The following is a 26,937-nucleotide window of genomic DNA, read 5'->3' as shown; positions in this document are numbered from 1 at the left end:
CGGTGTTTGGTTTTTTGTCCTTGCAATAGTTTACTGAGAATGATGTTTTCCAGTTTCATCCATGTCCCTACAAAGGACACGAACTCATCATTTTTTATGGCTGCATAGTATTCCATGGTGTATATGTGCCACATTTTCTTAATCCAGTCTGTCGTTGTTGGACATTTGGGTTGGTTCCAAGTCTTTGCTATTGTGAATAGTGCCGCAATAAACATACGTGTGCATGTGTCTTTATGGCAGCATGATTTATAGTCCTTTGGGTATATACCCAGTAATGGGATGGCTGGGTCAAATGGTATTTCTAGTTCTAGATCCCTGAGGAATCGCCACACTGACTTCCACAATGGTTGAACTAGTTTACAGTCCCAACAACAGTGTAAAAGTGTTCCTATTTCTCCACATCCTCTCCAGCACCTGTTGTTTCCTGATTTTTTAATGATGGCCATTCTAACTGGTGTGAGATGATATCTCATCGTGGTTTTGATTTGCATTTCTCTGATGGCCAGTGATGATGAGCATTTTTTCATGTGTCTTTTGGCTGCATAAATGTCTTCTTTTGAGAAGTGTCTGTTCATGTCCTTTGCCCACTTTTTGATGGGGTTGTTTGTTTTTTTCTTGTAAATTTGTTTGAGTTCATTGTAGATTCTGGATATTAGCCCTTTGTCAGATGAGTAGGTTGCAAAAGTTTTCTCCCATTCTGTAGGTTGCCTGTTCACTCTGATGGTAGTTTCTTTTGCTGTGCAGAAGCTCTTTAGTTTAATTAGATCCCATTTGTCAATTTTGGCTTTTGTTGCCATTGCTTTTGGTGTTTTAGACATGAAGTCCTTGCCCACGCCTATGTCCTGAATGGTATTGCCTAGGTTTTCTTGTAGGATTTTAATGGTTTTAGGTCTAACATTTAAGTCTTTAATCCATCTTGAATTAATTTTTGTATAAGGTGTAAGGAAGGGATCCAGTTTCAGCTTTCTACATATGGCTAGCCAGTTTTCCCACCACCATTTATTAAATAGGGAATCCTTTCCGCATTTCTTGTTTTTGTCAGGTTTGTCAAAGATCAGATAGTTGTAGATATGCAGCATCATTTCTGAGGGCTCTGTTCTGTTCCATTGATCTATGTCTCTGTTGTGGTACCAGTACCATGCTGTTTTGGTTACTGTAGCCTTGTAGTATAGTTTGAAGTCAGGTAGCATGATGCCTCCAGCTTTGTTCTTTTGGCTTAGGATTGACTTGGCGATGCAGGCTCTTTTTTGGTTCCATATGAACTTTAAAGTAGTTTTTTCCAATTCTGTGAAGAAAGTCATTGGTAGCTTGATGGGGATGGCATTGAATCTATAAATTACCTTGGGCAGTATGGCCATTTTCACGATATTGATTCTTCCAACCCATGAGCATGGAATGTTCTTCCATTTGTTTGTATCCTCTTTTATTTCATTGAGCAGTGGTTTGTAGTTCTCCTTGAAGAGGTCCTTCACATCCCTTGTAAGTTGGATTCCTAGGTATTTTATTCTCTTTGAAGCAATTGTGAATGGGAGTTCACTCATGATTTGGCTCTCTGTTTGTCTGTGATTAGTGTACAAGAATGCTTGTGATTTTTGTACATTGATTTTGTATCCTGAGACTTTGCTGAAGTTGCTAATCAGCTGAAGGAGATTTTGAGCTGAGACAGTGGGGTTTTCTAGATATACAATCATGTCATCTGTAAACAGGGACAATTTGACTCCCTCTTTTCCTAATTGAATACCCTTTATTTCCTTCTTCTGCCTGATTGCTGTGGCCAGAACTTCCAGCACTATGTTGAATAGGAGTGGTGAGAGAGGGCATCCCTGTCTTCTGCCAGTTTTCAGAGGGAATGCTTCCAGTTTTTGCCCATTCAGTATATTGGCTGTGGGTTTGTCATAGATAGCCCTTATTATTTTGAGATACGTCCCATCAATACCTAATTTATTGAGAGTTTTTAGCATGAAGGGTTGTTGAATTTTTTCAAAGGCCTTTTCTGCATCTATTGAGATAATCATGTGGTTTTTGTCTTTGGTTCTGTTTATATGCTGGATTACATTTATTGATTTGCGTATGTTGAACCAGCCTTGCATCCCAGGGATGAAGCCCACTTGATCATAGTGGATAAGCTTTTTGATGTGCTGCTGGATTCGGTTTGCCAGTATTTTATTGAGGATTTTTGCATCAATGTTCATCAAGGATATTGGTCTGAAAATCTCTTTTTTGGTTATGTCTCTGCCAGGCTTTGGTATCAGGACAATGCTGGCTTCATAAAATGTGTTAGGGAGGATTCCCTCTTTTTCTATCGATTGGAATAGTTTCAGAAGGAATGGTACCAGTTCCTCCTTGTACCTCTGATAGAATTTGGCTGTGAATCCATCAGGTCCTGGACTCTTTTTGGTTGGTAAGCTATTGATTATTGCCACAATTTCAGAACCTGTTTTTGGTCTATTCAGAGATTCAACTTCTTCCTGATTTAGTCTTGGAAGGGTGTATTTGTCGAGAAATTTATCCATTTCTTCTAGATTTTCTAGTTTATTTGCATAGAGGTGTTTGTAGTATTCTCTGATGTATTTGTATTTCTGTGGGATCGGTGGTGATATCCCCTTTTTCATTTTTTATTGCATCTGTTTGATTCTTCTCTCTTTTCTTCATTAGTCTTGCTAGCAGTCTATCAATTTTGTTGATCTTTTCAAAAAACCAGCTCCTGGATTCATTAATTTTTTGAAGGGTTTTTTGTGTCTCAATTTCCTTCAGTTCTGCTCTGATTTTAGTTATTTCTAGCCTTCTGCTAGCTTTTGAATGTGTTTGCTCTTGCTTTTCTAGTTCTTTTAATTGTGATGTTAGGGTGTCAATTTTGGATCTTTCCTGCTTTCTCTTGTGGGCATTTAGTGCTATAAATTTCCCTCTACACACTGCTTTGAACGTGTCCCAGAGATTCTAGTATGTTGTGTCTTTGTTCTCGTTGGTTTCAAAGAACATCTTTATTTCTGCCTTCATTTCATTATGTACCCAATAGTCATTCAGGAGCAGGTTGTTCAGTTTCCATGTAGTTGAGCGGTTTTGAGTGAGTTTCTTAATCCTGAGTTCTAGTTTGATTGCACTGTCATCTGAGAGACAGTTTGTTATAATTTCTGTTCTTTTACATTTGCTGAGGAGAGCTTTACTTCCAACTATGTGGTCAATTTTGGAATAGGTGTGGTGCGGTGCTGAAAAAAAATGTATATTCTGTTGATTTGGGGTGGTGAGTTCTGTAGATGTCTATTAGGTCCACTTTGTGCAGAGCTGAGTTCAATTCCTGGATATCCTTGTGAACTTTCTGTCACATTGATCTGTCTAATGTTGACAGTGGGGTGTTAAAATCTCCCATTATTATTGTGTGGGAGTTTAAGTCCCTTTGTAGGTCACTCAGGACTTGCTTTATGAATCTGGGTGCTCCTGTGTTGGGTGCATATATATTTAGGATAGTTAGCTCTTCTTGTTGAATTGATCCCTTTACCATTATGTAATGGCCTTCTTTGTCCCTTTTAATCTTTGTTGGTTTAAGTCTATTTTATCAGAGACTAGGATTGCAACCCCGGCCTTCTTTTGTTTTCCATTTGCTTGATAGATCTTCCTCCATCCCTTTATTTTGAGTCTATGTGTGTCTCTGCATGTGAGATGGGTTTCCTAAATACAGCACACTGATGGGTCCTGACTCCTTATCCAGTTTGCCAGTCTGTGTCTTTTAATTGGAGCCTTTAGCCCATTTACATTTAACGTTAATATTGTTATGTGTGAATCTGATCCTGTCATTATGATGTTAGTTGGTTATTTTGCTAGTTAGTTGATGCAGTCTCTTCCTAGCCTCGATGGTCTTTACAATTTGGCATGTTTTTGCAGTGGCTCATACCGGTTGTTCCTTTCCATGTTTAGTGCTTCCTTCAGGAGCTCTTTTAGGGCAGGCCTGGTGGTGACAAAATCACTCAGCATTTGCTTGTCTGTAAAGGATTTTATCTCTCCTTCACTTATGAAGCTTAGTTTGGCTGGATAGGAAATTCTGGGTTGAAAATTCTTTTCTTTAAGAATGTTGAATATCGGCCCCCACTCTCTTCTGGCTTGTAGAGTTTCTGCCGAGAGATCAGCTGTTAGTCTGATGGGCTTCCCTTTGTGGGTAACCCGACCTTTCTCTCTGGCTGCCCTTAACATTTTTTCCTTCATTTCAACTTTGGTGAATCTGACAATTATGTGTCTTGGAGTTGCTCTTCTCGAGGAGTATCTTTGTGGCGTTCTCTGTATTTCCTGAATCTGAATGTTGGCCTGCCTTGCCAGATTGGGGAAGTTCTCCTGGATAATATCTTGCAGAGTGTTTTCCAACTTGGTTCCATTCTCCCCGTCATTTTCAGGTACACCAATCAGACGTAGGTTTGGTCTTTTCACATAGTCCCAAATTTCTTGGAGGCTTTGTTCATTTCTTTTTATTCTTTTTTCTCTAAACTTCCCTTCTCGCTTCATTTCATTCATTTCGTCTTCCATCAGCGATACCCTTTCTTCCAGTTGATCGCGTCTGCTACTGAGTCTTCTGCAATCTTTGCGTAGTTCTCAAAACTTGGCTTTCAGCTCCATCAGCTCCTTTAAGCCCTTCTCTCCATTGGTTATCCTAGTTATCCATTCTTCTAATTTTTTTTCAAAGTTTTTAACTTCTTTGCTATTGTTTTGAATTTCCTCCCATAGCTCAGAGTAGTTTGATCATCTGAAGCCTTCTCTCAACTCGTCAAAGTCATCCTCCATCCAGCTTTGTTCCATTGCTGGTGAGGAACTGCGTTCCTTTGGAGGAGGAGAGGTGCTCTGCTTTTTAGAGTTTCCAGTTTTTCTGCTCTGTTTTTTCCCCATCTTTGTGGTTTTATCTACTTTTGGTCTTTGATGATGGTGATGTACAGATGGGTTTTTGGTGTGGATGTCCTTTCTGTTTGTTAGTTTTCCTTCTACCAGACAGGACCCTCAGCTGCAGGTCTGTCGGAGTTTGCTAGAGGTCCACTCCAGACCCTGTTTGGCTGAGTGTCAGCAGCGGTGGCTGCAGAACAGTGGCGGCTGCAGAACAGCGGATTTTCGTGAGACCACAAATTCAGCTGTCTGATAGTTTTTCTGGAAGTTTTGTCTCAGAGAGTACCCGGCCGAGTGAGGTGTCAGTCTGTCCCTACTGGGGGGGTGCCTCCCAGTTAGGCTGCTCAACAGTGAGGGACCCACTTTAGGAGGCAGTCTGTCCGTTCTCAGATCTCCAGCTGTGTGCTGGGAGAACCACTACTCTCTTCAAAGCTGTCAGTCAGACAGGGACATTTAAGTCTGTGGAGGTTCCTGCTGACTTTTTGTTTGTCTGTGCCCTGCCCCCAGAGGTGGAGCCCACAGAGGCAGGCAGGCCTCCTTGAGCTGTGGTGGGCTCCACCCAGTTCGAGCTTCCTGGCTGCTTTGTTTACCTAAGCAAGCCTGGACAATGGCAGGCACCCCTCCCCCAGCCTCGCTGCCACCTTGCAGCTTGATCTCAGACTGCTGTGCTAGCAAGCAGCGAGACTCCATGGGCATAGGACCCTCCGAGCCAGGTGCGGGACACAATCTCCTAGTGTGCCGACTTCCAGGCCCGTTGGAAAAGCGCAGTATTAGGGTGGGACTGACCCGATATTCCAGGTGCCGTCTGTTACCCCTTTCTTTGACTAGGAAAGGGAACTCCCTGACCCCTTGCGCTTCCCAAGTGAGGCAATGCCTTGCCCTGCTTCGGCTCGCACACAGTGCGCTTCACCGACTGTCCTGCACCCACTGTTTGGCACTCCCTAGTAAGATGAAACCGGTACCTCAAACAGAAATGCAAAAATCACCCGTCTTCTGTGTCACTCGGGCTGGGAGCTGGAGACCAGAGCTGTTCCTGTTCAGCCATCTTGGCTCCACCCCCAAAATATCTTCTTTGGTGAAATTTCTATTCAAATATTTTGCCAAATTTTGTGTTGTTTCTTATTGAGGTGTGAGAGTTCTTTGTATATTCTGGGTAAAAGTCTGCCAGATTTTTTTAGCAGATGTATTAAGGCATAATTGGTCAATAATTACTCAATAAGCTGCACATATTTAGTATCCACTTGGATACATGTTAACATAGGTATACACCTGTAAAACAGCAGCCACAATAAAAATCATGAACATATCCATCTCTCCCAAAAGTTTACTTCTGCCGTTTAGTAATCCTAATTATTGCATGCTTTCTTTTTTGTCTGGCTTCTTGTCCTCGGTAGAATTATTTTGAGATCCATCCATATTGCTGTATCAATAGTTCGTTCATTTTTATTAGTGAGTAGTATTTACATTGTTTGGATATTCTAATAGTGTGTTTATACATTCATCTGTTGATAAATAAGTGGATTGTTTCCAGTTTGGGGCCAATACAGAAAATAAAGTGCTATGAACATTTGTGTACAATTACTGGGATGGATTATGCTTTCTTTTATTTTAATAAATATAGTAGTTGTATGTTTAACTTTTTATAAAATTGCTAAACTGTCTTGCAGAGTGGTTGTACCATAGTACTTTTGTACCACTGGTGTATGAGAGTTCTAAGTCCTCCATAGTGTCAGCAACACTTGGCAGTTTTTTTTTTTTTCAATTATAGCTATTTTATTAAGTGTTTAGTTACATCTCACTGTAATTTTCATTTGCATTTCACAAATCACTAGTAACATCAAGCATCTTTTTGTGTGATTATTTGCCGTCTGTCCTTTTGTCTTTTTCTTTTTTTTTTTTTTCTGAGACAAGGTCTTGCTCTTTCGCAAAGGCTGGAGTGCAATGGCAGAATCTCGGCTCACTGCAACTTCTGCCTCCTGGGTTCAAGTAATTATCCTGCTTCAGCCTCCTGAGTAGCTGGGATTATATGCGCCCACCATCATGCCTGGCTAACTTTTTGTATTTTTAGTAGAGATGGGGGTTAGCCATGTTGGCCAGGCTGATCTCGAACTTGTGACCTCAGGTGATCCACACGCCTCAGCTTCCCAAAATCCTGGGATTACAGGTGTGAGCCAACCACTGCACCCGGCCTATTTTGTCCATTTTTAATTGGGTTGTTTTCTTATTATTGGGTTTTGAGTTTTTTATACATCTAGAGAAAGTCCTTTATCAGACATAGGCTTTGAAAATATTTTCTCCCAGACTGTGGTTTATCTTTTAATTCTTCCTAACACTGTTTATAAAAAAGCAGAGGTTTACAGTTTTAATGAAGTCCTATTTATCAATGTGTTCTCTTGTGGATCATGATTATGTTACTGTGTCTGAGAAATCTTAGCCTAATCCAAGGTTACAATAATTTTCTTCCATATTTTCTTCCAGAAATTTTATATTCTTGGATTCTTAGTAGCAAGTTACCTTCTACTCCTAGTTTGCGGAGGGTTTTTAATCAGTTATGGATACTGAATTGTGTCAAATACTTTTTCCTGAATGTACTGAGACTATGATGCGGTCTTTCTTTTTCAGTTTGTTACTATGGTGAATTCACCTGATTGGTTTTCAAATAGTGAGACAACTTTGCATTCCTGGGATAAACTCCACTTGCACATTATGTATTGTCTTTCTTTAATATATTGCTGGATTCATTTGTAGCAATTTTACTTAAAAATTTCACATATGTGTTCATGATAAATTTTTATTGGTTGTTTCCTTTTATTGTAATGTTTCTCTCATGTTGGTATCAGGATAATGCTGACCTCACAGAACCAGGTGGGAAGTAATCCCTCCTTTTGAATTTTCTGGAATAGTTTGTAGAATTGGAATTATTTCCAGTGAAGATATCTGTCTTAAAGTTTTCTTTGTGACGATTCTTTTTACTACAAATATAATTTTATTAAGAGACATAAGGTCATTCATAATAAGGTAATAGATATAAGATTTTCTATTTCTTAAGTGAGCTTTGATTTTGCATCTTTCAAGGAACTTGTCCATTTTATCTATTTTGTCCTACTTAGTGGAATAAATTTGTTCCTAAAACTCCCTCATTATCCTTTCCATTTCTTCAGATCCTGTAGTGATAAAATCTTTCTTATTCTTGATATTAGTAATTTCTGTCCTCAATCTTTTAGTTTGGGTAGGAGTTTATCAATTTTATTAATCTTCTCAAGAATCAGTGTTTGGTTTTATTGACTTTTCCCTGTTTTGGGGGGAAGATACACACTTATTTTGATTCTAATCTTTATGCTTTGTTTTCTTCTCCTTACTTTGGAGTTTACTTGTTCTTTTTTTCTAGTTCCTTAAGGTGAAGCTCAGTGACTGATATGAGGCCTTTCTTCTTTTTCTATTATAGGCATTCGACATAAAAACAAATCTCTCTACTGCTGTATCTGCATCCCACAAATGGCAGGATGGTGTTCTCATTTTCCCTTAGGTCAACATACGTTGAAACTAACCCTCCTTTTTTTTCTTCTTGACCATGGATTATCTGGAAGTGTATTACTTAGTTTCTAAACATTTGAGGGAATTTCCATTTAGAATTCTGTTACTGATTTCTAATTTAATTTCATTGTAGTCAGAGATTGTACTTTACATGATATAAAGTAAAATTTTAAATGTGTCAATACTTGCTTGGTGGCCTACAAAATGGTCTTTTTTGATAAATAGTCTGTGTGTGCTTGAATGTCTATTTCGCTCTTTTAGGGTGGTGTGTACTGTAAATATCAGTTAGGTCATACTGGTTGATGGCGTCATTCAAGTCTTCCGTATTCTTGCCAAATTTCTTTTTATTTGTTATACAAATTATTTAGAGAAGGCTATTAAAATTTCTAACTATACTGTAGATTTGTCTATTTTTTCCTAAAGTTCTATCAGTTGTGTTTCATATTTTTGAAGCTCTGTTATCTAAGTGCATAAATATTCAGGGATGCTACATCCTCTTCAAAAATAAATCCATTCTTCATTTAAAAATCCTTGTTTTTTTATTATTATTATGAAGTTTTAGGGTACATGTGCACAATGTGCAGGTTTGTTACATATGTATCCATGTGCCATGTTGGTGTGCTGCACCCATTAAATCCTCATTTAGCATTAGGTATATCTCCTAATGCTGTCCCTCCCCCCGCCCCCCACCCCACAACAGTCCCCGGAGAGTGATGTTCCCCTTCCTGTGTCCATGTGTTCTCATTGTTCAATTACCACCTATGAGTGAGAACATGCGGTGTTTGGTTTTTTGTCCTTGCAATAGTTTACTGAGAATGATGGTTTCCAGTTTCATCCATGTCCCTACAAAGGACATGAACTCATCATTTTTTATGGCTGCATAGTATTCCATGGTGTATATGTGCCACATTTTCTTAATCCAGTCTATCGTTGCTGGACATTTGGGTTGGTTCCAAGTCTTTGCTATTGTGAATAGTGCTGCAATAAACATACCTGTGCATGTCTTTATAGCAGCATGATTTATAGTCCTTTGGGTATATACCCAGTAATGGGATGGCTGGGTCAAATGGTATTTCTAGTTCTAGATCCCTGAGGAATCGCCACACTGACTTCCACAATGGTTGAACTAGTTTACAGTCCCACCAACAGTGTAAAAGTGTTCCTATTTCTCCACATCCTCTCCAGCACCTGTTGTTTCCTGACTTTTTAATGATCCCCATTCTAACTGTTGTGAGATGGTATCTCATTGTGGTTTTGATTTGCATTTCTCTGATGGCCAGTGATGATGAGCATTGTTTCATGTGATTTTTGGCTGCATAAATGTCTTCTTTTGAGAAGTGTCTGTTCATGTCCTTTGCCCACTTTTTGATGGGGTTTGTTTTTTTCTTGTAAATTTGTTTGAGTTCATTGTAGATTCTGGATATTAGCCCTTTGTCAGATGAGTAGGTTGCGAAAATTTTCTCCCATTTTGTAGGTTGCCTGTTCACTCTGATGGTAGTTTCTTTTGCTGTGCAGAAGCTCCTTAGTTTAATTAGATCCCATTTGTCAATTTTGGCTTTTGTTGCCATTGCTTTTGGTGTTTTAGACATGAAGTCCTTGCCCACGCCTATGTCCTGAATGGTATTGCCTAGGTTTTCTTCTAGGGTTTTTATGGTTTTAGGTCTAACATGTAAGTCTTTAATCCATCTTGAATTAATTTTTTTATAAGGTGTAATGAAGGGATCCAGTTTCAGTTTTCTACAAATGGCTAGCCAGTTTTCCCACCACCATTTATTAAATAAGGAATCTTTATCCCATTGCTTGTTTTTGTCAGGTTTGTCAAAGACCAGATAGTTGTAGATATGCAGCATCATTTCTGAGGGCTCTGTTCTGTTCCATTGATCTATATCTCTGTTGTGGTACCAGTACCATGCTGTTTTGGTTACTGTAGCCTTGTAGTATAGTTTGAAGTCAGGTAGCGTGATGCCTCCAGCTTTGTTCTTTTGGCTTAAGATTGACTTGGCGATGCAGGCTCTTTTTTGGTTCCATATGAACTTTAAAGTAGTTTTTTCCAATTCTGTGAAGAAAGTCATTGGTAGCTTGATGGGGATGGCATTGAATCTATAAATTACCTTGGGAAGTATGGCCATTTTCACGATATTGATTCTTCCAACCCATGAGCATGGAATGTTCTTCTATTTGTTTGTATCCTCTTTTATTTCATTGAGCAGTGGTTCGTAGTTCTCCTTGAAGAGGTCCTTCACGTCTCTTGTAAGTTCGATTCCTAGGTATTTTATTCTCTTTGAAGCAATTGTGAATGGGAGTTCACTCATGATTTGGCTCTCTGTTTGTCTGTGATTGGTGTACAAGAATGCTTGTGATTTTTGTACATTGATTTTGTATCCTGAGACTTTGCTGAAGTTACTTATCAGCTTAAGGAGATTTTGAGCTGAGACAATGGGGTTTTCTAGATATACAATCATGTCATCTGCAAACAGGGACAATTTGACTTCCTCTTTTCCTAACTGAATACCCTTTATTTCCTTCTCCTGCCTGATTGCCCTGGCCAGAACTTCCAGCACTATGTTGAATAGGAGTGGTGAGAGAGGGCATCCCTGTCTTGTGCCAGTTTTCAAAGGGAATGCTTCCAGTTTTTGCCCATTCAGTATGATATTGGCTGTGGGTTTGTCATAGATAGCCTTTATTATTTTAAGATACGTCCCATCAATACCTAATTTATTGAGAGTTTTTAGCATGAAGGGTTGTTGAATTTTGTCAAAGGCCTTTTCTGCATCTATTGAGATAATCATGTGGTTTTTGTCTTTGGTTCTGTTTATATGCTGGATTACATTTATTGATTTGCGTATGTTGAACCAGCCTTGCATCCCAGGAATGAAGCCCACTTGATCATGGTGGATAAGCTTTTTGATGTGCTGCTGGATTCGGTTTGCCAGTATTTTATTGAGGATTTTTGCATCAATGTTCATCAAGGATATTGGTCTGAAATTCTCTTTTTTGGTTGTGTCTCTGCCATGCTTTGGTATCAGGATGATGCTGGCCTCATAAAATGTGTTAGGGAGGATTCCCTCTTTTTCTATTGATTGGAATAGTTTCAGAAGGAATAGTATCAGTTCCTCCTTGTACCTCTGGTAGAATTTGGCTGTGAATCCATCATATCCTGGACTCTTTTTGGTTGGTAAGCTATTGACTATTGCCATAATTTCAGAGCCTGGTATTGGTCTATTCAGAGATTCAACTTCTTCCCGGTTTAGTCTTGGGAGGGTGTATTTGTCGAGAAATTTATCAATTTCTTCTAGATTTTCTAGTTTATTTGCATAGAGGTGTTTGTAGTATTCTCTGATGGTAGATTGTATTTCTGTGGGATCGGTGGTGATATCCCCTTTAACATTTTTTATTGCATCTATTTGATTCTTCTCTCTTTTCTTCTTTATTCGTCTTGCTAACAGTCTATCAATTTTGTTGATATTTTCAAAAAACCAGCTCCTGGATTCATTAATTTTTTGAAGGGGTTTTTGTGTCTCTATTTCCTTCAGTTCTGCTCTGATTTTAGTTATTTCTTGCCTTCTGCTAGCTTTTGAATGTGTTTGCTCTTGCTTTTCTAGTTCTTTTAATTGTGATATTAGGGTGTCAATTTTGGATCTTTCCTGCTTTCTCTTGTGGGCATTTAGTGCTATAAATTTCCCTCTACACACTGCTTTGAATGTGTCCCAGAGATTCTGGTATGTTGTGTCTTTGTTCTCGTTGGCTTCAAAGAAGATCTTTATTTCTGCCTTCATTTCGTTATGTACCCAGTAGTCATTCAGGAGCAGGTTGTTCAGTTTCCATGTAGTTGAGCGGTTTTGAGTTAGTTTCTTAATCCTGAGTCCTAGTTTGATTGCACTGTGGTCTGACAGACAGTTTGTTATAATTTCTGTTCTTTTACATTTGCTGAGGAGGGCTTTACTTCCAACTATGTGGTCAATTTTGGAATAGGTGTGGTGTGGTGCTTAAAAATGTATATTCTGTTGATTTGGGGTGAAGAGTTCTGTAGATGTCTATTAGGTCCACATGGTGCAGAGCTGAGTTCAATTCCTGGGAATCCTTGTTAACTTTCTGTCTCATTGATCTGTCTAATGTTGACAGTGGGGTGTTAAAATCTCCCATTATTGCAAAAACTGGAAGCATTCCCTCTGAAAACTGGCACAAGACAGGGATGCCCTCTCTCACCACTCCTATTCAACATAGTGCTGGAAGTTCTGGCCACAGCAATCAGGCAGGAGAAGGAAATAAAAGGTATTCAATTAGGAAAAGAGGAAGTCAATTGTCCTGTTTGCAGATGACATGATGTATATCTAGAAAACCCATTGTCTCAGCCCAAAATCTCCTTAAGCTGATTAGCAACTTCAGCGAAGTCTCAGGATACAAAATTAATGTACAAAAATCACAAGCATTCTTGTACACCAATAACAGACAAACAGAGAGCCAAATCATGAGTGAACTCCCATTCACAATTGCTTCAAAGAGAATAAAATACCTAGGAATCCAACTTACAAGGGATGTGAAGGACCTCTTCAAGGAGAACTACAAACCACTGCTCAATGAAATAAAAGAGGATACAAACAAATGGAAGAACATTCCATGCTCATGGGTTGGAAGAATCAATATCGTGAAAATGGCCATATTGCCCAAGGTAATTTATAGATTCAATGCCATCCCCATCAAGCTACCAATGACTTTCTTCACAGAATTGGAAAAAACTACTTTAAAGTTCATATGGAACCAAAAAAGAGCCCGCATCGCCAAGTCAATCCTAAGCCAAAAGAACAAAGCTGGAGGCATCACGCTACCTGACTTTAAACTATACTACAAGGCTACAGTAACCAAAACAGCATGGTACTGGTACCACAACAGAGACATAGATCAATGGAACAGAACAGAGCCCTCAGAAATGATGCCGCATAGCTACAACTATCTGATCTTTGACAAACCTGACAAAAACAAGAAATGGGGAAAGGATTCCCTATTTAATAAATGGTGCTGGGAAAACTGGCTAGCCATATGTAGAAAGCTGCAACTGGATCCCTTCCTTACACCTTACACAAAAATTAATTCAAGATGGATTAAAGACTTATATGTTAGACCTAAAACCATTAAAATCCTACAAGAAAACCTAGGCGATACCATTCAGGACATAGGCGTGGGCAAGGACTTCATGTCTAAAACACCAAAAGCAATGGCAACAAAAGCCAAAATCGACAAATGGGATCTCATTAAACTAAAGAGCTTCTGCACAGCAAAAGAAACTATCATCAGAATGAACAGGCAACCTACAGAATGGGAGAAAATTTTTGCAACCTACTCATCTGACAAAGGGCTAATATCCAGAATCTACAATGAACTCAAACAAATTTACAAGAAAAAAACAAACAACCCCATCAAAAAGTGGGCAGAGGACATGAACAGACACTTCTCAAAAGATGACATTTATGCAGCCAGAAAACACATGAAGAAATGCTCATCATCACTGGCCATCAGAGAAATGCAAATCAAAACCACAGTGAGATACCATCTCACACCAGTTAGAATGGCCATCATTAAAAAATCAGGAAACAACAGGTGCTGGAGAGGATGTGGAGAAATAGGAACACTTTTACACTGTTGGTGGGACTGTAAACTAGTTCAACCATTGTGGAAGTCAGTGTGGCGATTCCTCAGGGATCTCGAACTAGAAATACCATTTGACCCAGCCATCCCATTACTGGGTATATACCCAAAGGACTATAAATCATGCTGCTATAAAGACACATGCACACGTATGTTTATTGCGGCACTATTCACAATAGCAAAGAGTTGGAACCAACCCAAATGTCCAACAACGATAGACTGGATTAAGAAATGTGGCATATATACACCATGGAATACTATGCAGCCATAAAAATGATGAGTTCGTGTCCTTGTAGGACATGGATGAAACTGGAAACATCATTCTCAGTAAACTATCGCAAAAAAAAACAAACACCGCATGTTCTCACTCATAGTGGAATTGAACAATGAGAATCATGACACAGAAGGGAACATCACAATCGGGACTGTTGTGGGTGGGGGAGGGGGAGGACAGCATTGGGAGATACACTATTGCTAAATGACGAGTTAATGGTGCAGAAATCAACATGGACATGATACATATGTAACAAACCTGCACATTGTGCACATGTACCCTAAAACCCTAAAGTATAATAATAAAAAAATAAATAAATAAATAAAAAAAAAAAAAAAAAAATAAAATCTCCCATTATTATTGTGTGGGAGTCTAAGTCTGTTTGTAGGTCACTCAGGACTTGCTTTATGAATCTGGGTGCTCCTGTATTGGGTGCATATATATTTAGGATAGTTAGCTCTTCTTTTTGAATGGATCCCTTTACCATTATGTAATGGCCTTCTTTGTCTCTTTTGATCTTTGTTGGTTTAAAGTCTGTTTTATCAGAGACTAGGATTGCAACCCCTGCCTTCTTTTGTTTTCCATTTGCTTGGTAGATCTTCCTCCATCCCTTTATTTTGAGTCTATGTGTGTCTCTGCATGTGAGATGGGTTTCCTAAATACAGCACACTGATGAGTCTTGACTCCTTATCCAATTTGCCAGTCTCTGTCTTTTAACTGGAGCATTTAGCCCGTTTACATTTAAAGTTAATATTGTTATGTGTGAATTTGATCCTGTCATTACAATGTCAGCTGGTTATTTTGCTTGTTAGTTGATGTAGTTTCTTCTTAGCCTCAATGGTCTTTACAATTTGGCATGTTTTTGCAGGGGCTGGTACCAGTTGTTCCTTTCCATGTTTAGTGCTTCCTTCAGGAGCTCTTTTAGGGCAGGCCTGGTGGTGACAAAATCTCTCAGCATTTGCTTGTCTGTAAAGGATTTTATTTCTCCTTCACTTATGAAGCTTAGTTTGGCTGGATATGAAATTCTGGGTTGAAAATTCTTTTCTTTAAGAATGTTGAATATCGGCCCCCACTCTCTTCTGGCTTGTAGAGTTTCTACCGAGAGATCTGCTGTTAGTCTGATGGTCTTCCCTTTGTGGGTAGCCTGACCTTTCTCTCTGGCTGCTCTTAACATTTTTTTCCTTCATTTCCACTTTGGTGAATCTGACAATTATGTGTCTTGGGGTTGCTCTTCTCCAGGAATATCTTTGTGGCGTTCTCTGTATTTCCTGAATCTGAATGTTGGCCTGCCTTGCTAGATTGGGGAAGTTCTCCTGGATAATATCTTGCAGAGTGTTTTCCAACTTGGTTCCATTCTCCCTGTCACTTTCAGACGTAGGTTTTGTCTTTTCACATAGTCCCATATTTCTTGGAGGCTTTGTTACTTTCTTTTTATTCTTTTTTCTCTAGACTTCCCTTCTCGCTTCATTTCATTCATTTCATCTTCCATCACTGATACCCTTTCTTCCAGTTGATCGCATCAGCTACTGAGGCTTCTGTATTCTTCACATAGTTCTCAAAACTTGGCTTTCAGCTCCATCAGCTCCTTTAAGAACTTCTCTGCATTGGTCATTTTAGTTATACATTTGTCTAATTTTTTTTCAAAGTTTTTAACTTCTTTGCCTTTGGTTTCAATTTCTCCTGTAGCTCAGAGTAGTTTGATTGTCTGAAGCCTTCTTCTCTCAACTTGTCAAAGTCATTCTCTGTCCAGCTTTGTTCCGTTGCTGGTGAGGAACTGCATTCCTTTGGAGGAGGAGAGGCGCTCTGCTTTTTAGAGTTTCCAGTTTTTCTGCTCTGTTTTCTCCCCATCTTTGTAGTTTTTTCTACTTTTGGTCTTTGATGATGATGATGTACAGATGGGTTTTTGGTGTGGGTGTCCTTTCTGTTTGTTAGTTTTCCTTCTAACAGACAGGACCCTCAGCTGAAGATCTGTTGGAGTTTGCTAGAGGTCCACTCCAGACCCTGTTTGCCTGGGTCTCAGCAGCAGTGGCTGCAGTACAGCAGATTTTCATGAACCACAAATTCAGCTGTCTGATCGTTCCTCTGGAAGTTTTGTCTCAGAGGAGTACCTGGCCGAGTGAGATGTCAGTCTGTCCCTACTGGCGGGTGCCTCCCAGTTAGGCTGCTCTGGGGTCAGGGACCTGCTTTAGGAGGCAGTCTGCCCGTTCTCAGATCTCCAGCTGCGTGCTGGGAGAACCACTACTCTCTTCAAAGCTGTCAGACAGGGACATTTAAGTCTGCAGAGGTTACTGCTGACATTTTGTTTGTCTGTGCCCTGCCAAGGTGGAGCCTACAGAGGCAGGCTGGCCTCTTCGAGCTGTGGTGGGCTCCACCCAGTTTGAGCTTCCTGGCTGCTTTGTTTACCTAAGCAAGCCTGGGCAATGGTGGGCGCCCCTCCCCCAGCCTCACTGCCACCTTGCAGTTTGATCTCAGACTGCTGTGCTAGCAATCAGCGAGACTCCATGAGCGTAGGACCCTTCGAGCCAGGTGCAGGACACAATCTCCTAGTGTGCCATTTTCCAAGCCCATTGGAAAAGCACAGCATTAGGGTGGGAGTGACCCGATTTTCCAGTTGCCTTCTGTCACCCCTTTCTTTGACTAGGAGAGGAAACTCCCTGACCCCTTCTGCTTACGGAGTGAGACAATGCCTCGCCCTGCTTCAGCTCGGCTTGTGCACGGTGCGCTAAACTGACTGTCCTGCACCCACTGTTTGGCACTCCCTAGTGAGATGAACCCGGTACCTCAGATGGAAATGCATTAATCACCGGTCTTCTGCGTCACTCACGCTGGGAGCTGTAGACTGTAGCTGTTCCTATTCGGCCATCTTGGCTCCACACCAAAAATCCTTGTTTAACCTTGATAATATTCTTAGCATTCAAATGTACTTTGATGTTATTACAGCCACACCAGCTTTCACTGACTAGTAGTAGCCTCACATGTCCTTTTCCTATCTGTTAACTTTTAAACTCTTTGTCTCTTTATATTTAAATAAATTTCTGGAAAGTAGCCTATAGTAGGGTCTTGCTTTGCTATGCAATCTGACAATTATTTTCATTTGTGGCGTTCAGAGCTATATTCGTTTCCTATTGCTGCTATAACAAATTACCACAAACAGTTGCTTAAAGCAATATATATTTATTCTCTTTCAAATTTTGGAGCTCATAAGTCTAAAATCACGGTATTGGCAGGACTCCAATCCTTCAGGAGGCTCTAGAAGAAAATCCACTTCCTTGCCTTTTCCAGCCCTAGAAGCTGGCCTCATTCCTTGGCTTGTGGCCTTATATCACTCCAACTTCTGCTTCCACCATCACATCACCTTTTTGATCTCTTACTCATTTGCCTCCTCCTTATAAAGACTTTGTGATTACATTTGTCCTACCTGGATAATAAGGATAATCTCCACATCTCATGAGCATTAATTTAATCACCTTTGCAAATTTCCTTTTTCCATGTGAGTAACATAATTCACAATTTCTGGGAATTAGGACATGGCCATCGTGGGGGGCTCATTATTCAGCCTACCACAAGTCCATTTACACTTAATGTGATAATTGATATGGTTAGATTTAAGTCTGTCATCTCGGTGTTTTCTCTTTGTTCCATCTGATCTTCATCTCCCTTTTCCACTTCTTGTGCCTTATTTTGGATTGAGTGATTTTTATAATTCCATTTTAATCTTGTCTGTTGCCTTTTGGGTTCCATCAATTTTTGCTTCATATATTTTGAAATTTTCTTTTAAGTTCATGTGCACTCAAATCGTTATATCTTTCTCCCGTACTGAACTATTTTGCATTATAAAACATAGTCATTTCTAGTAATATTCTTTGTCTTAACATCTATCTTCTCTAATATTTATATATTTTTCACTTCAGCTTTTCTAATGTTTACTCACATGATATCTTTTCCATTATTGTTCCTTCAGCCAATATACATATCTGTATTTAAAATGCACCTCTTGCAGGCAGTCCATAGATAGGTTTTGCTCTTGTATTCAGTTTGCCGCCTTTTGTTTGGAAGAATTTAGTCCTCTTTCACTTTGAAATTACTGATATGGTTTGATATAGGCTTCCTATTGTGCTCTTTTGTTTTTTTTTTAAAAAACTTTTTATTTCAAGACATTTGGAGATCCACATTAAGTGAGAGATAATGCAAGTAGCTCTTGTACAGTCTTTGGATCGTGTCTTCCACCATGGTAATATCTTGAACATTTGTATAATATCACAGCCAGATAATTCACACTGATAGAACGGTGATAGCATTTCCATAACCACAGAGATCCCTTGTACAGCCACACATACTATACTTCCCCCACATTCCCACCCCACCCTAACCCCTCACAACCACAAATCATCCATATCTATAATTTTGTCATTTGAAGACAGTTATACAAATGGAATCATACAGTATGTAACCTTTGGGGATTGTCTTTTCTTCATTCAAACAATTCTCTGGAGATTCATGCAGGATCTTGAGTGTATCAATAGTTTGATCCTATTGCTGAGCAGTATTCCACGGTATGAATAGATCACTATTATTTAATCATTCACCTTGCAAAAAACATCTGGGTTGTTTCAGGTTTAGGCTATTACAAATAAAGCTGCTATAGACATTTTTCTACAGAATTTTGTGTGAACACAACTTTCCACCTTTCTGGGAAAAAATGCCCAATACAATTGCTGGGTCTTAAGTTAGTTATATGTTTAGGTTTTTTTCCCCTTTTAGTTTTAGTTGACAAGTAATACTTGTACATATTTATGGAGTATAGAGGGATATTTCAGTGCATAATTACAATGTGTAATGATCAAATCAGGGTAACTAGGATATCCGTCACCGCAAATGTTTACCATCTGTTTGTGCTGGGAACATTCAAAATCCTCTGTTCTGGCTTTCTTGACATATAACGATAAATTACTGTTAACTAATATTCACTCTACAGTGCCAGAGAGCACTATAACTTATTCCTTCTATTTATCTGTAGTTTTGTATCTCTTAACCAACCTCTCCTTATCTTCTTCTCCTCCCTACCCTTCCCACTCAGACTCTAATTACCACAATTCTACTCTACTTCTATGAGCTACTTCTTTGAGCTTCCACATGAGTGACAACATGCACTATTCATCTTTCTGTGGCTGACTTATTTCACTTAATGTATCCAGGTTCATCCATGTCTAGGCTTGCCATTATGCTCTTTTTTTCCCCACTGTTTATTTTTTGAGTGGTTTTGATAGGGAAGACAACAAGCATCTTTAACATATCATGATTTACTTACCATTTAAATTGGGTTATTTCTAGTAAATCATACATTTCCACAGTTTACTCAATTTTTGTGCTATTGTCATGTATATTTATGTCATAAACTAAAAAATATAATGGTATCACCTTTGCCTTAAATAATGTCTTTTAAAGATTTTCAGAGAAGAAAAACATATAGTGATTAATATCCACATATTTACCATTTTCAGTGCATTTCAATATTTCTTGTATATCTGAGTTACCATCTGGCATCATTTCTCATCAGCTGATAGAACTTCTTGTCCATCTTGAAGTATAAATCTGTTTCCAACAAATTATCTTAGATTTTGTTGATCTGAAAAATGTATTTTTGGCCTCCATTTTAAAAAGATAGTTTCATTAAATATAGAATTGTTGATTTTTCTCTTCAGCACTTTGAATTATCATTCCAGTGTCTGATAATTTCCACTATTTATGTTGGGAAGTCAGATGTTTATATAGCATATCATTTTTTTCTCTTATTTTCAAGATTTTCTCTTAATCTTTGATTTTACCATTTTGACTATAATGTGCCTTGCTTTGGTTTTCTTTGGGCTTCACCCAGTTGGATTTGTTGAGCTTAGCAGATCTCTAAGTTAGTAGCTTTTATCAAACTTGAGAAATTTTTGGACAACATTTCTTCAATATTTTTTCTGTCATGTTCTTTTTTTCATTACACCTAATACTAAAATTATGCCTGTGTTGAACTACTTAATGTTACATAGGTCTGTGACTTTGGTTATTTTTCAATCTTTTTGGCTCCTGTTCTTTTGATTAACTATTCTCTCTTGATCTATCTTCAAATTCACTGCATTTTCTGTTCAAATGTTCTGTTTTCATCTCAAAATTGTTGTTGAGTGCATTTAAATAATTTTCATTTCATTTATTATACTTTTCAGCTCTAGAATTTCCATGGGGGCTGGAGTGTTTCTATTTCTCTGCTGAGATTCCATAGCTCTTCACTCATGGATACCATGTTTTCTTTTAATTCGTTGAATACATTTTTCTTAAGCCTTTGAATGTATTTGTAATAGTGGCTTTGCAGTCTTTGGCTGCTAAATCCAACATCTGGACCTACTTGAATCGGTTTCTATTAACTTATTTTTTTCAGAGTGTTGGTCATACTTTCTCATTTTAGTTTGCATCTCTGAAACCTTTTGCACATTGTAAATGATATTTTGAAGTGACTGTAGAACCTGTTTTGTTCTTCTGATTGCCAATGTGTCATTCTAGGAGACAATTAATGTGCCTGAATTTTCTGTCATGTGCAGCAGCTAACATCTGTGCTTAGGAGCCTAAACAAAGGCCTCATAAGATCAATTACACATCTTAGAATTTTATGATTTTTAGAGATTCAAAACTCAGAAATTAAAAAATTTTAATTAGGAATGTTTTCCTTATGTCATTTTGGGTTTTGTCACTTTTAAGTCTTACAAATCCAATGTAATTCAGCTATAATACAGAATGCCAATATCTCATTTTGTTGTAAATTCAAATCCATATTTCAGATATCTAATAAAAATTTTCATAAATATTTCAAAAATTATTAAAAAAGCTAAGTGGAAGATGTTAAATTGAAAAATCAGGATATTAAATATACTATAATGTTTGGAATTAAATTCTACTTCATTGATAGTATAGTTTTACTTCTCTAGATGAAATAATTTAAACTAAGGTACCAGGATAATATTTTAATAAATTTAAAATAAAAATTCTTAAAGAATCAGGACTACTGTAATAAAGTGAAACATTTGTTGCTTAAAAATATACCATATCAGATGGCATATGGTTAATACTCACTTAGTTCTCACAACACACCATGCCTCTTCTAAAACATAATAATTCACATGTAACTCCAACAATTTATCTCTTACTTCTTTGGCAGATTTTCGACTATATGTAGAATAAACTATTTTTGTCCGAGCCCTTTAAAGTTAAACAATAGTTTAAAAGATTTTAAAATAAATGATAATAGAATAGACTAAAAAAATCTTACTAGCATATTGAAATCTTAATAGTCACTGGATGGAACACTGATATACATGACTCAAAACAGCATCAATTATTTTGGGGATGGCAGTTTCCACATTCCTACTTATATTTTGAATGTAATAAAACTTATAGCAATTTAATTTTGCATATACTGCTCATTACTGTATAAGATAGTCTAAAGTTGTACTGGGTAGCAGAGAGCAGCTTAGGATATACAATTTTCTTCTCATAATTCACACAGTTTTCAGAGAATATATTCTGACAGAGACTGAATGTAGTGAAAACACATCTTTCAATGCTTAATTTCATCTAAAGAAGCTCTGACAAACACATGAATTGAAATTGAGTGTATCAAGTAGAACACTTAGACAATGGGCATCCAGGGTGTCAGAACAGGTAGGAAAAGCACCTTCACAGAATCTTGAGAAATGGGGATGGTCACTAAAATATGGTACAATAGGTGATTTGACCATAGTCGGAGTTCTTACAAAATCCTAACAAACTATCACTTATGCATTGGATGTTGCTTAGAATTTCAAGCATATGGGATGCTCAGTCACCACAGTGGTTTCCATGCCAGTTCACTGCAGTAGAAGAGAGAGAGCATCAGGTACATTTCTAAGGTGTCTGACTCCAAGCCCTGGCTCCTAGGCAGCAGACCTAAAACTTTTAAATAATTTAAACATTTGCCTCTAACAATAGGCCAAAAATCCACTTTTAAAAACGATTACCCTGACAACTACTAGAATAGCCAAAATAATTTTTTAAATCAGCCATTTAAGGAAAGCAAAACTTTTAGACATCAATGGAAACTAGAGTTCTCATAATCGGCTAGCAAAAATACTCTACATTTTCATGAAAGCATGTAATATATAATAGCAACTTTCATGTACTTTTTCTACCTGTCACAAAAAGCTAGTCATTGGCCACCAGTAAGATCTAGAAATCATTTCTTAAATCAGAGTGGGGCTTGTGGTGTAGAGCAGGGGTTGGCAAACCATGGCTGTGAGTAAAATCCACCCTACCTACTCTTCCAACTATCTAGTAGTTTTACTGGAACACACACACACATCATAAATATGTGACACATTTGTCACTTTGGGAAAAACTGGCTTTTGCATTTTTCAGTTTTCAGAGGTCTGCTTGCTCCAGAGGCAACAGGTATGTATTGTTATTTCTGGATGGTTATCATCATTTTTTTTTAACTTCCAGCACGAAAATGAGGATGAGTTTGTGTGTGTGTGTGTGTGTGTGTGTGTGTGTGTGTGTGTGTAAAAATTTTCCCAATTCCTAAGAATTGGGAGTCGCCAAGTGAGTCTTGAAGAAATACTCATCGGCTGCCAACCTCAAGTCTGCATCTTCATAATGTGGATGATTCACAATGGGATGAAGTGTAGACAGCTTGACACTTGCCATTGTAGGCATGGCACCTGCGAAGACAGCATCTGAAAAAAAAGGATATATTCTTCAATGAAATGTTTTAAAGAAAATCAGAAGTTAAACTTACCTCTAATATGTGAACCCAAATTAAGAAGGATGATGCCTATTTACATGACCATGGACCTCATTCTTTTTATTAACTCAATAGTTATTCATTGTCTACTATAATAATAGCTGACTTTTGTTAAATGCTATCTTCGTGCTAGAAATTGTGCTGCATATTTGAACAAGAAATAACTTATTTTTCACAATTCTAAGGGGTAGGTCTTCTGTTCTTACTTTGTAGAATCTACAAACTGAGCATGTGAGGGGTCTGGGTTGTGCACTCATTAGAATCTAATGCCTGGTGGTCTGAAGTGGAACAATTTGATCCAGAAACCACCCCCCACCCCCCAGTCCTGTGGAAAAAAAATGGTCTTCCACGAAACCAGTCCCTGGTGCCAAAAAGTTTGCAGACTGCTGTTGTAGATGATGAAGAGACACAGCCAAGTTAAGTGACTTGCCCAAGACTGCACAGCTAGGAAGTTCCAGAGCCTGCCCTCTCAGCTGCTTCACTAAAGCTTCCTGCTATGCTAGAGCACCATGCTAACAGCAGGACTACAGACACACATGAAACAAAAAGAATGTAAAATGTCATATCTGTTCCAGTAATGTGAAATGCCAGGAACTGAGAGACTGCAATGAAGGGCAAGTCTCATGGGACATTTTTTCAAATGACTTGTGGCTTGTGAACTGTGGTCCTGTGGATGTGCCATAAAAAAAGAAAAGCATTGTTTTCTTCCCTCAGATCATCTTTAATTAAGTTCTCAGAGTTACCATTTGACTTGACACCATTTATACATGCCATGAAATCATTTCATTACTTGCTAGTAGTACTTTTTGGAGTAATAACATGTATAAATTTGGTCATAACTAGAGATACATCAAAATCTATCTGGCTTCCATTTCATCTCTTGAAATACCAGAAGACCAAATGCTTACTTCCTGGTACTTTTGTATAAAAAACAATTATATAATTGTGAAGGTTACTATCATTTTTAATCAGCACAATAAAATCAGTAATAAAGATAAGACATATTATTCAGATCTACTATAAAAAACTATGTTGGAGAGAAGGTGGAGCATGATGACCAAGGAGAAGCCTCCACTGTTCATCCTCCCCTCAGGAACACCAAATTTGGTAACGATCTACACAAAAAGCACCTTCATAAGAACCAAAAATCAGCTTAGGTGCCAGCTTGGCCGCAGTGGGGAGGAGCACTGTGGTCCCTGATTCCAGGCCTTGGCTCTTGGGTGGCATTTCTGGACCTGCCCTAGGCTGGAAGAGAGCCCACTGCCCTGAAGGGTGAGTTCCAGGCCTGGCAGCACTCACCACAAGCTGACTGAAAGGCCCTTGGGCATTAAGTGAATGTTGGCAGTAGCCAGGCAGTACCTCCCATGGTCCTGTGGTAGTGGTGGAAATGGAGAGAGACCCCTCTGCCTGGGGAAAGGGGAAGGAAGGGTCGGAAGGACTTTGTCTGGTGGTTTCGGCACCAGCTCAGCTGCAGTAGAATAAGAGCATCAGGTAGATTTCTAAGGTGTCTGACTCCAGGCCCTGGCTCCTGGACAGCAGCAGCATCTCTGGACCTGACTATGACCTGGGGGATCTTGCCACCCTGAAGGGAGGGTTACCAGCCTGGTTTGCTTTGCCACCTGCTGACTGTAGAGCCCTACACCTTGAGCAAACATAGGTGGTAGCCAGGCAGTGGTTACAATGAGCCTTGGGCAAGACCCAGTGCTGTGCTAGCTGCAGGTCTGACCCAACATTCCCAGTAGTGGTGGCCACAGAGGTGCTTATATCACCCCACCCCCAGCTCCAGGCAGCTTAGCACAGAGAAAGAGAGAGAGAGAGAGAGACTCCACATGGGAGAGTGTAAGGGAAGAGAACAAGAGCTTCTGCCTGCTAATCCTGAGAATTCTGGATTTTATCCAAGACCACCAAGGTAATACCTCTAAGAGTCTGCAATAGCTTCAGCATTACTGGGCATGGGGTGCCTCCTAGTGCAGATACAGCTGCAGCGACCAGAAACTTAGATTACAACACCAAAGTCCCTTTGAATACCTGGAAAGCCTTTCCAACAAGGATGGGTACAAACAAGCCCAGACTATAAAAACTGTAATAAATACCTAACTCTTCAATGCCCAGACACCGACAAACATCCACAAGCATCAAAACCATCCAGGAAAACATGACCTCACCAAACAAACTAAATAAGGCACTAGGGGGCCAATCCTGGACAGACAGAGATATGTGGCCTTTCAGACAGAGAATTCAAAATAGCTGTGCTGAGGAAAGTCAACAAAATTCAAGATAACACAGAGAAGGAATTAGTAATCTTATCAGATAGTTAACAAATAAATTGAAATAATTAAAAAGAAGCAGAAATTCTGGAGCTGAAAAATGCAACTGACATACTGAAGAATGTATCAGTCTCTTAATAGCAGAAATGATCAAGCAGAAGAAAGAATTTAGTGAGCTTAAAGACAGGCTGCTTGAAAATACACAGAGGAGGTGAAAAAAGAATAAAAAAGAATGAAGCATACTTTCAAGATCTAGAAGTAGCCTTTAAAGGGAAAAATCTAAGAGTTATTGGCCTTAAAGAGGAGGTAGAGAGAGATAGCAGTAGGAAGGTTATTCAAAAGTATAACAGAGAACTTCTCAAAGCTAGAGAAAATATCAATATTCAAGCACAAAAAGGTTATAGAACACCAAGCAGATTTAACCCAAAGACTAACTCAAGTCATTTAATATCAAACTCCCAAAGGTCAAGGATAAAGAAAGGATCCTAAAAGCAGCAAGAGAAAAGAAACAAATAACATACAATGGAGATCTAATAGATCTGGCAGCAGACTTTTCAGCGGAAACCTTACAGGCCAGGAGAGCATGCCATGACATATTTAAAGTGAAGGAAAAAACCTTTTACCCGAGAGTAGTGTATCCAGAGAAAATGTCCTTCAAACCTAAAGGAGAAGACGTCCCAGTCAAACAAAAGCTGTGAAATTTCATTAACACCAGACCTATCCTATAGGAAATGCTAAAGGGAGTTCTTCAATCTGAAAGAAAAGGACATTAATGAGGAAGAAATAATCGGAAGGTACAAAACTCACTGGTAATAATAAGTACACAGAGCAACACAGAATATTACAGCAGTGTCATTATGGTATATAAACTACTTATATGATAAGTAGAAAGACAAAGAGATGAACCAATAAAAAATAACTACAACAACTTTTCAAGAGACAGAGAGTACAATAATATATAAATAGAAACAAGAAAAAGGTAAAAAGTGGGGAGATGAAGTTAAAGGTTAGAATTTTTATTAGCTTTCTTCCTTTGGCTTATTTGTTTGTTTATGCAATCAGTGTTGTCATCAGTTTAAAATAATGGATTATAAGATATTATTTGCAAGCCTCATGGTAACCTCAAGTTTAAAAACATACAATGGATGTACAAAAAATAAAAAGCAATAAATTAAAACACACCACCAGAGAAAATCACCTTCAATGAAAGAAAAAGAGGAAGGAAGACAAGACCACAAAACAATGAGAAAACAAATAATGAAATGGCAGGGGCAAGTCCTTAACAATAATAACACTGAATGTAAATGGGCTGAACTCTCCAATCAAAAGACAAAGAGTAGCTGAATAATAAAACAAAACACTAAGAATCTGTTACCTACAAGAAACACACTTTACTTATAAAGGCAAACATAGACTGAAAACAAAGGAATGGAAAATTATATTCCATGCCGATGGAAACCATAAAAGAGCAGGAATAACCATACTTATATCAGACACAATTAGATTACAAGACAAAAACTATAAAAAGAGACAAAGAAGGTCAT

General features: G+C 38.5%; 1 protein-coding gene across 1 annotated transcript in view; it reads right to left on the bottom strand.

Annotated features, from left to right (window-relative positions):
* Window positions 1-26,937, bottom strand: part of DPY19L2 (dpy-19 like 2) — a 126,943-nt gene that overhangs the window by 3,302 nt on the left and 96,704 nt on the right. The window contains exons 20-21 of the mRNA XM_030795780.1: window positions 22,959-23,058; window positions 21,422-21,547 (exon numbers count right to left, since the gene is read on the bottom strand). Coding sequence (XP_030651640.1) covers window positions 21,422-21,547; window positions 22,959-23,058 — 226 coding nt within the window. The remainder of the gene's footprint in view (window positions 1-21,421; window positions 21,548-22,958; window positions 23,059-26,937) is intronic.

This window comes from Nomascus leucogenys, chromosome 17 (assembly GCF_006542625.1).
Source record: "Nomascus leucogenys isolate Asia chromosome 17, Asia_NLE_v1, whole genome shotgun sequence".
Lineage (NCBI taxonomy): Eukaryota > Metazoa > Chordata > Mammalia > Primates > Hylobatidae > Nomascus > Nomascus leucogenys.
Note: the sequence above shows the minus strand (reverse complement) of the source record. Positions and strands in the feature narration are given on the sequence as shown.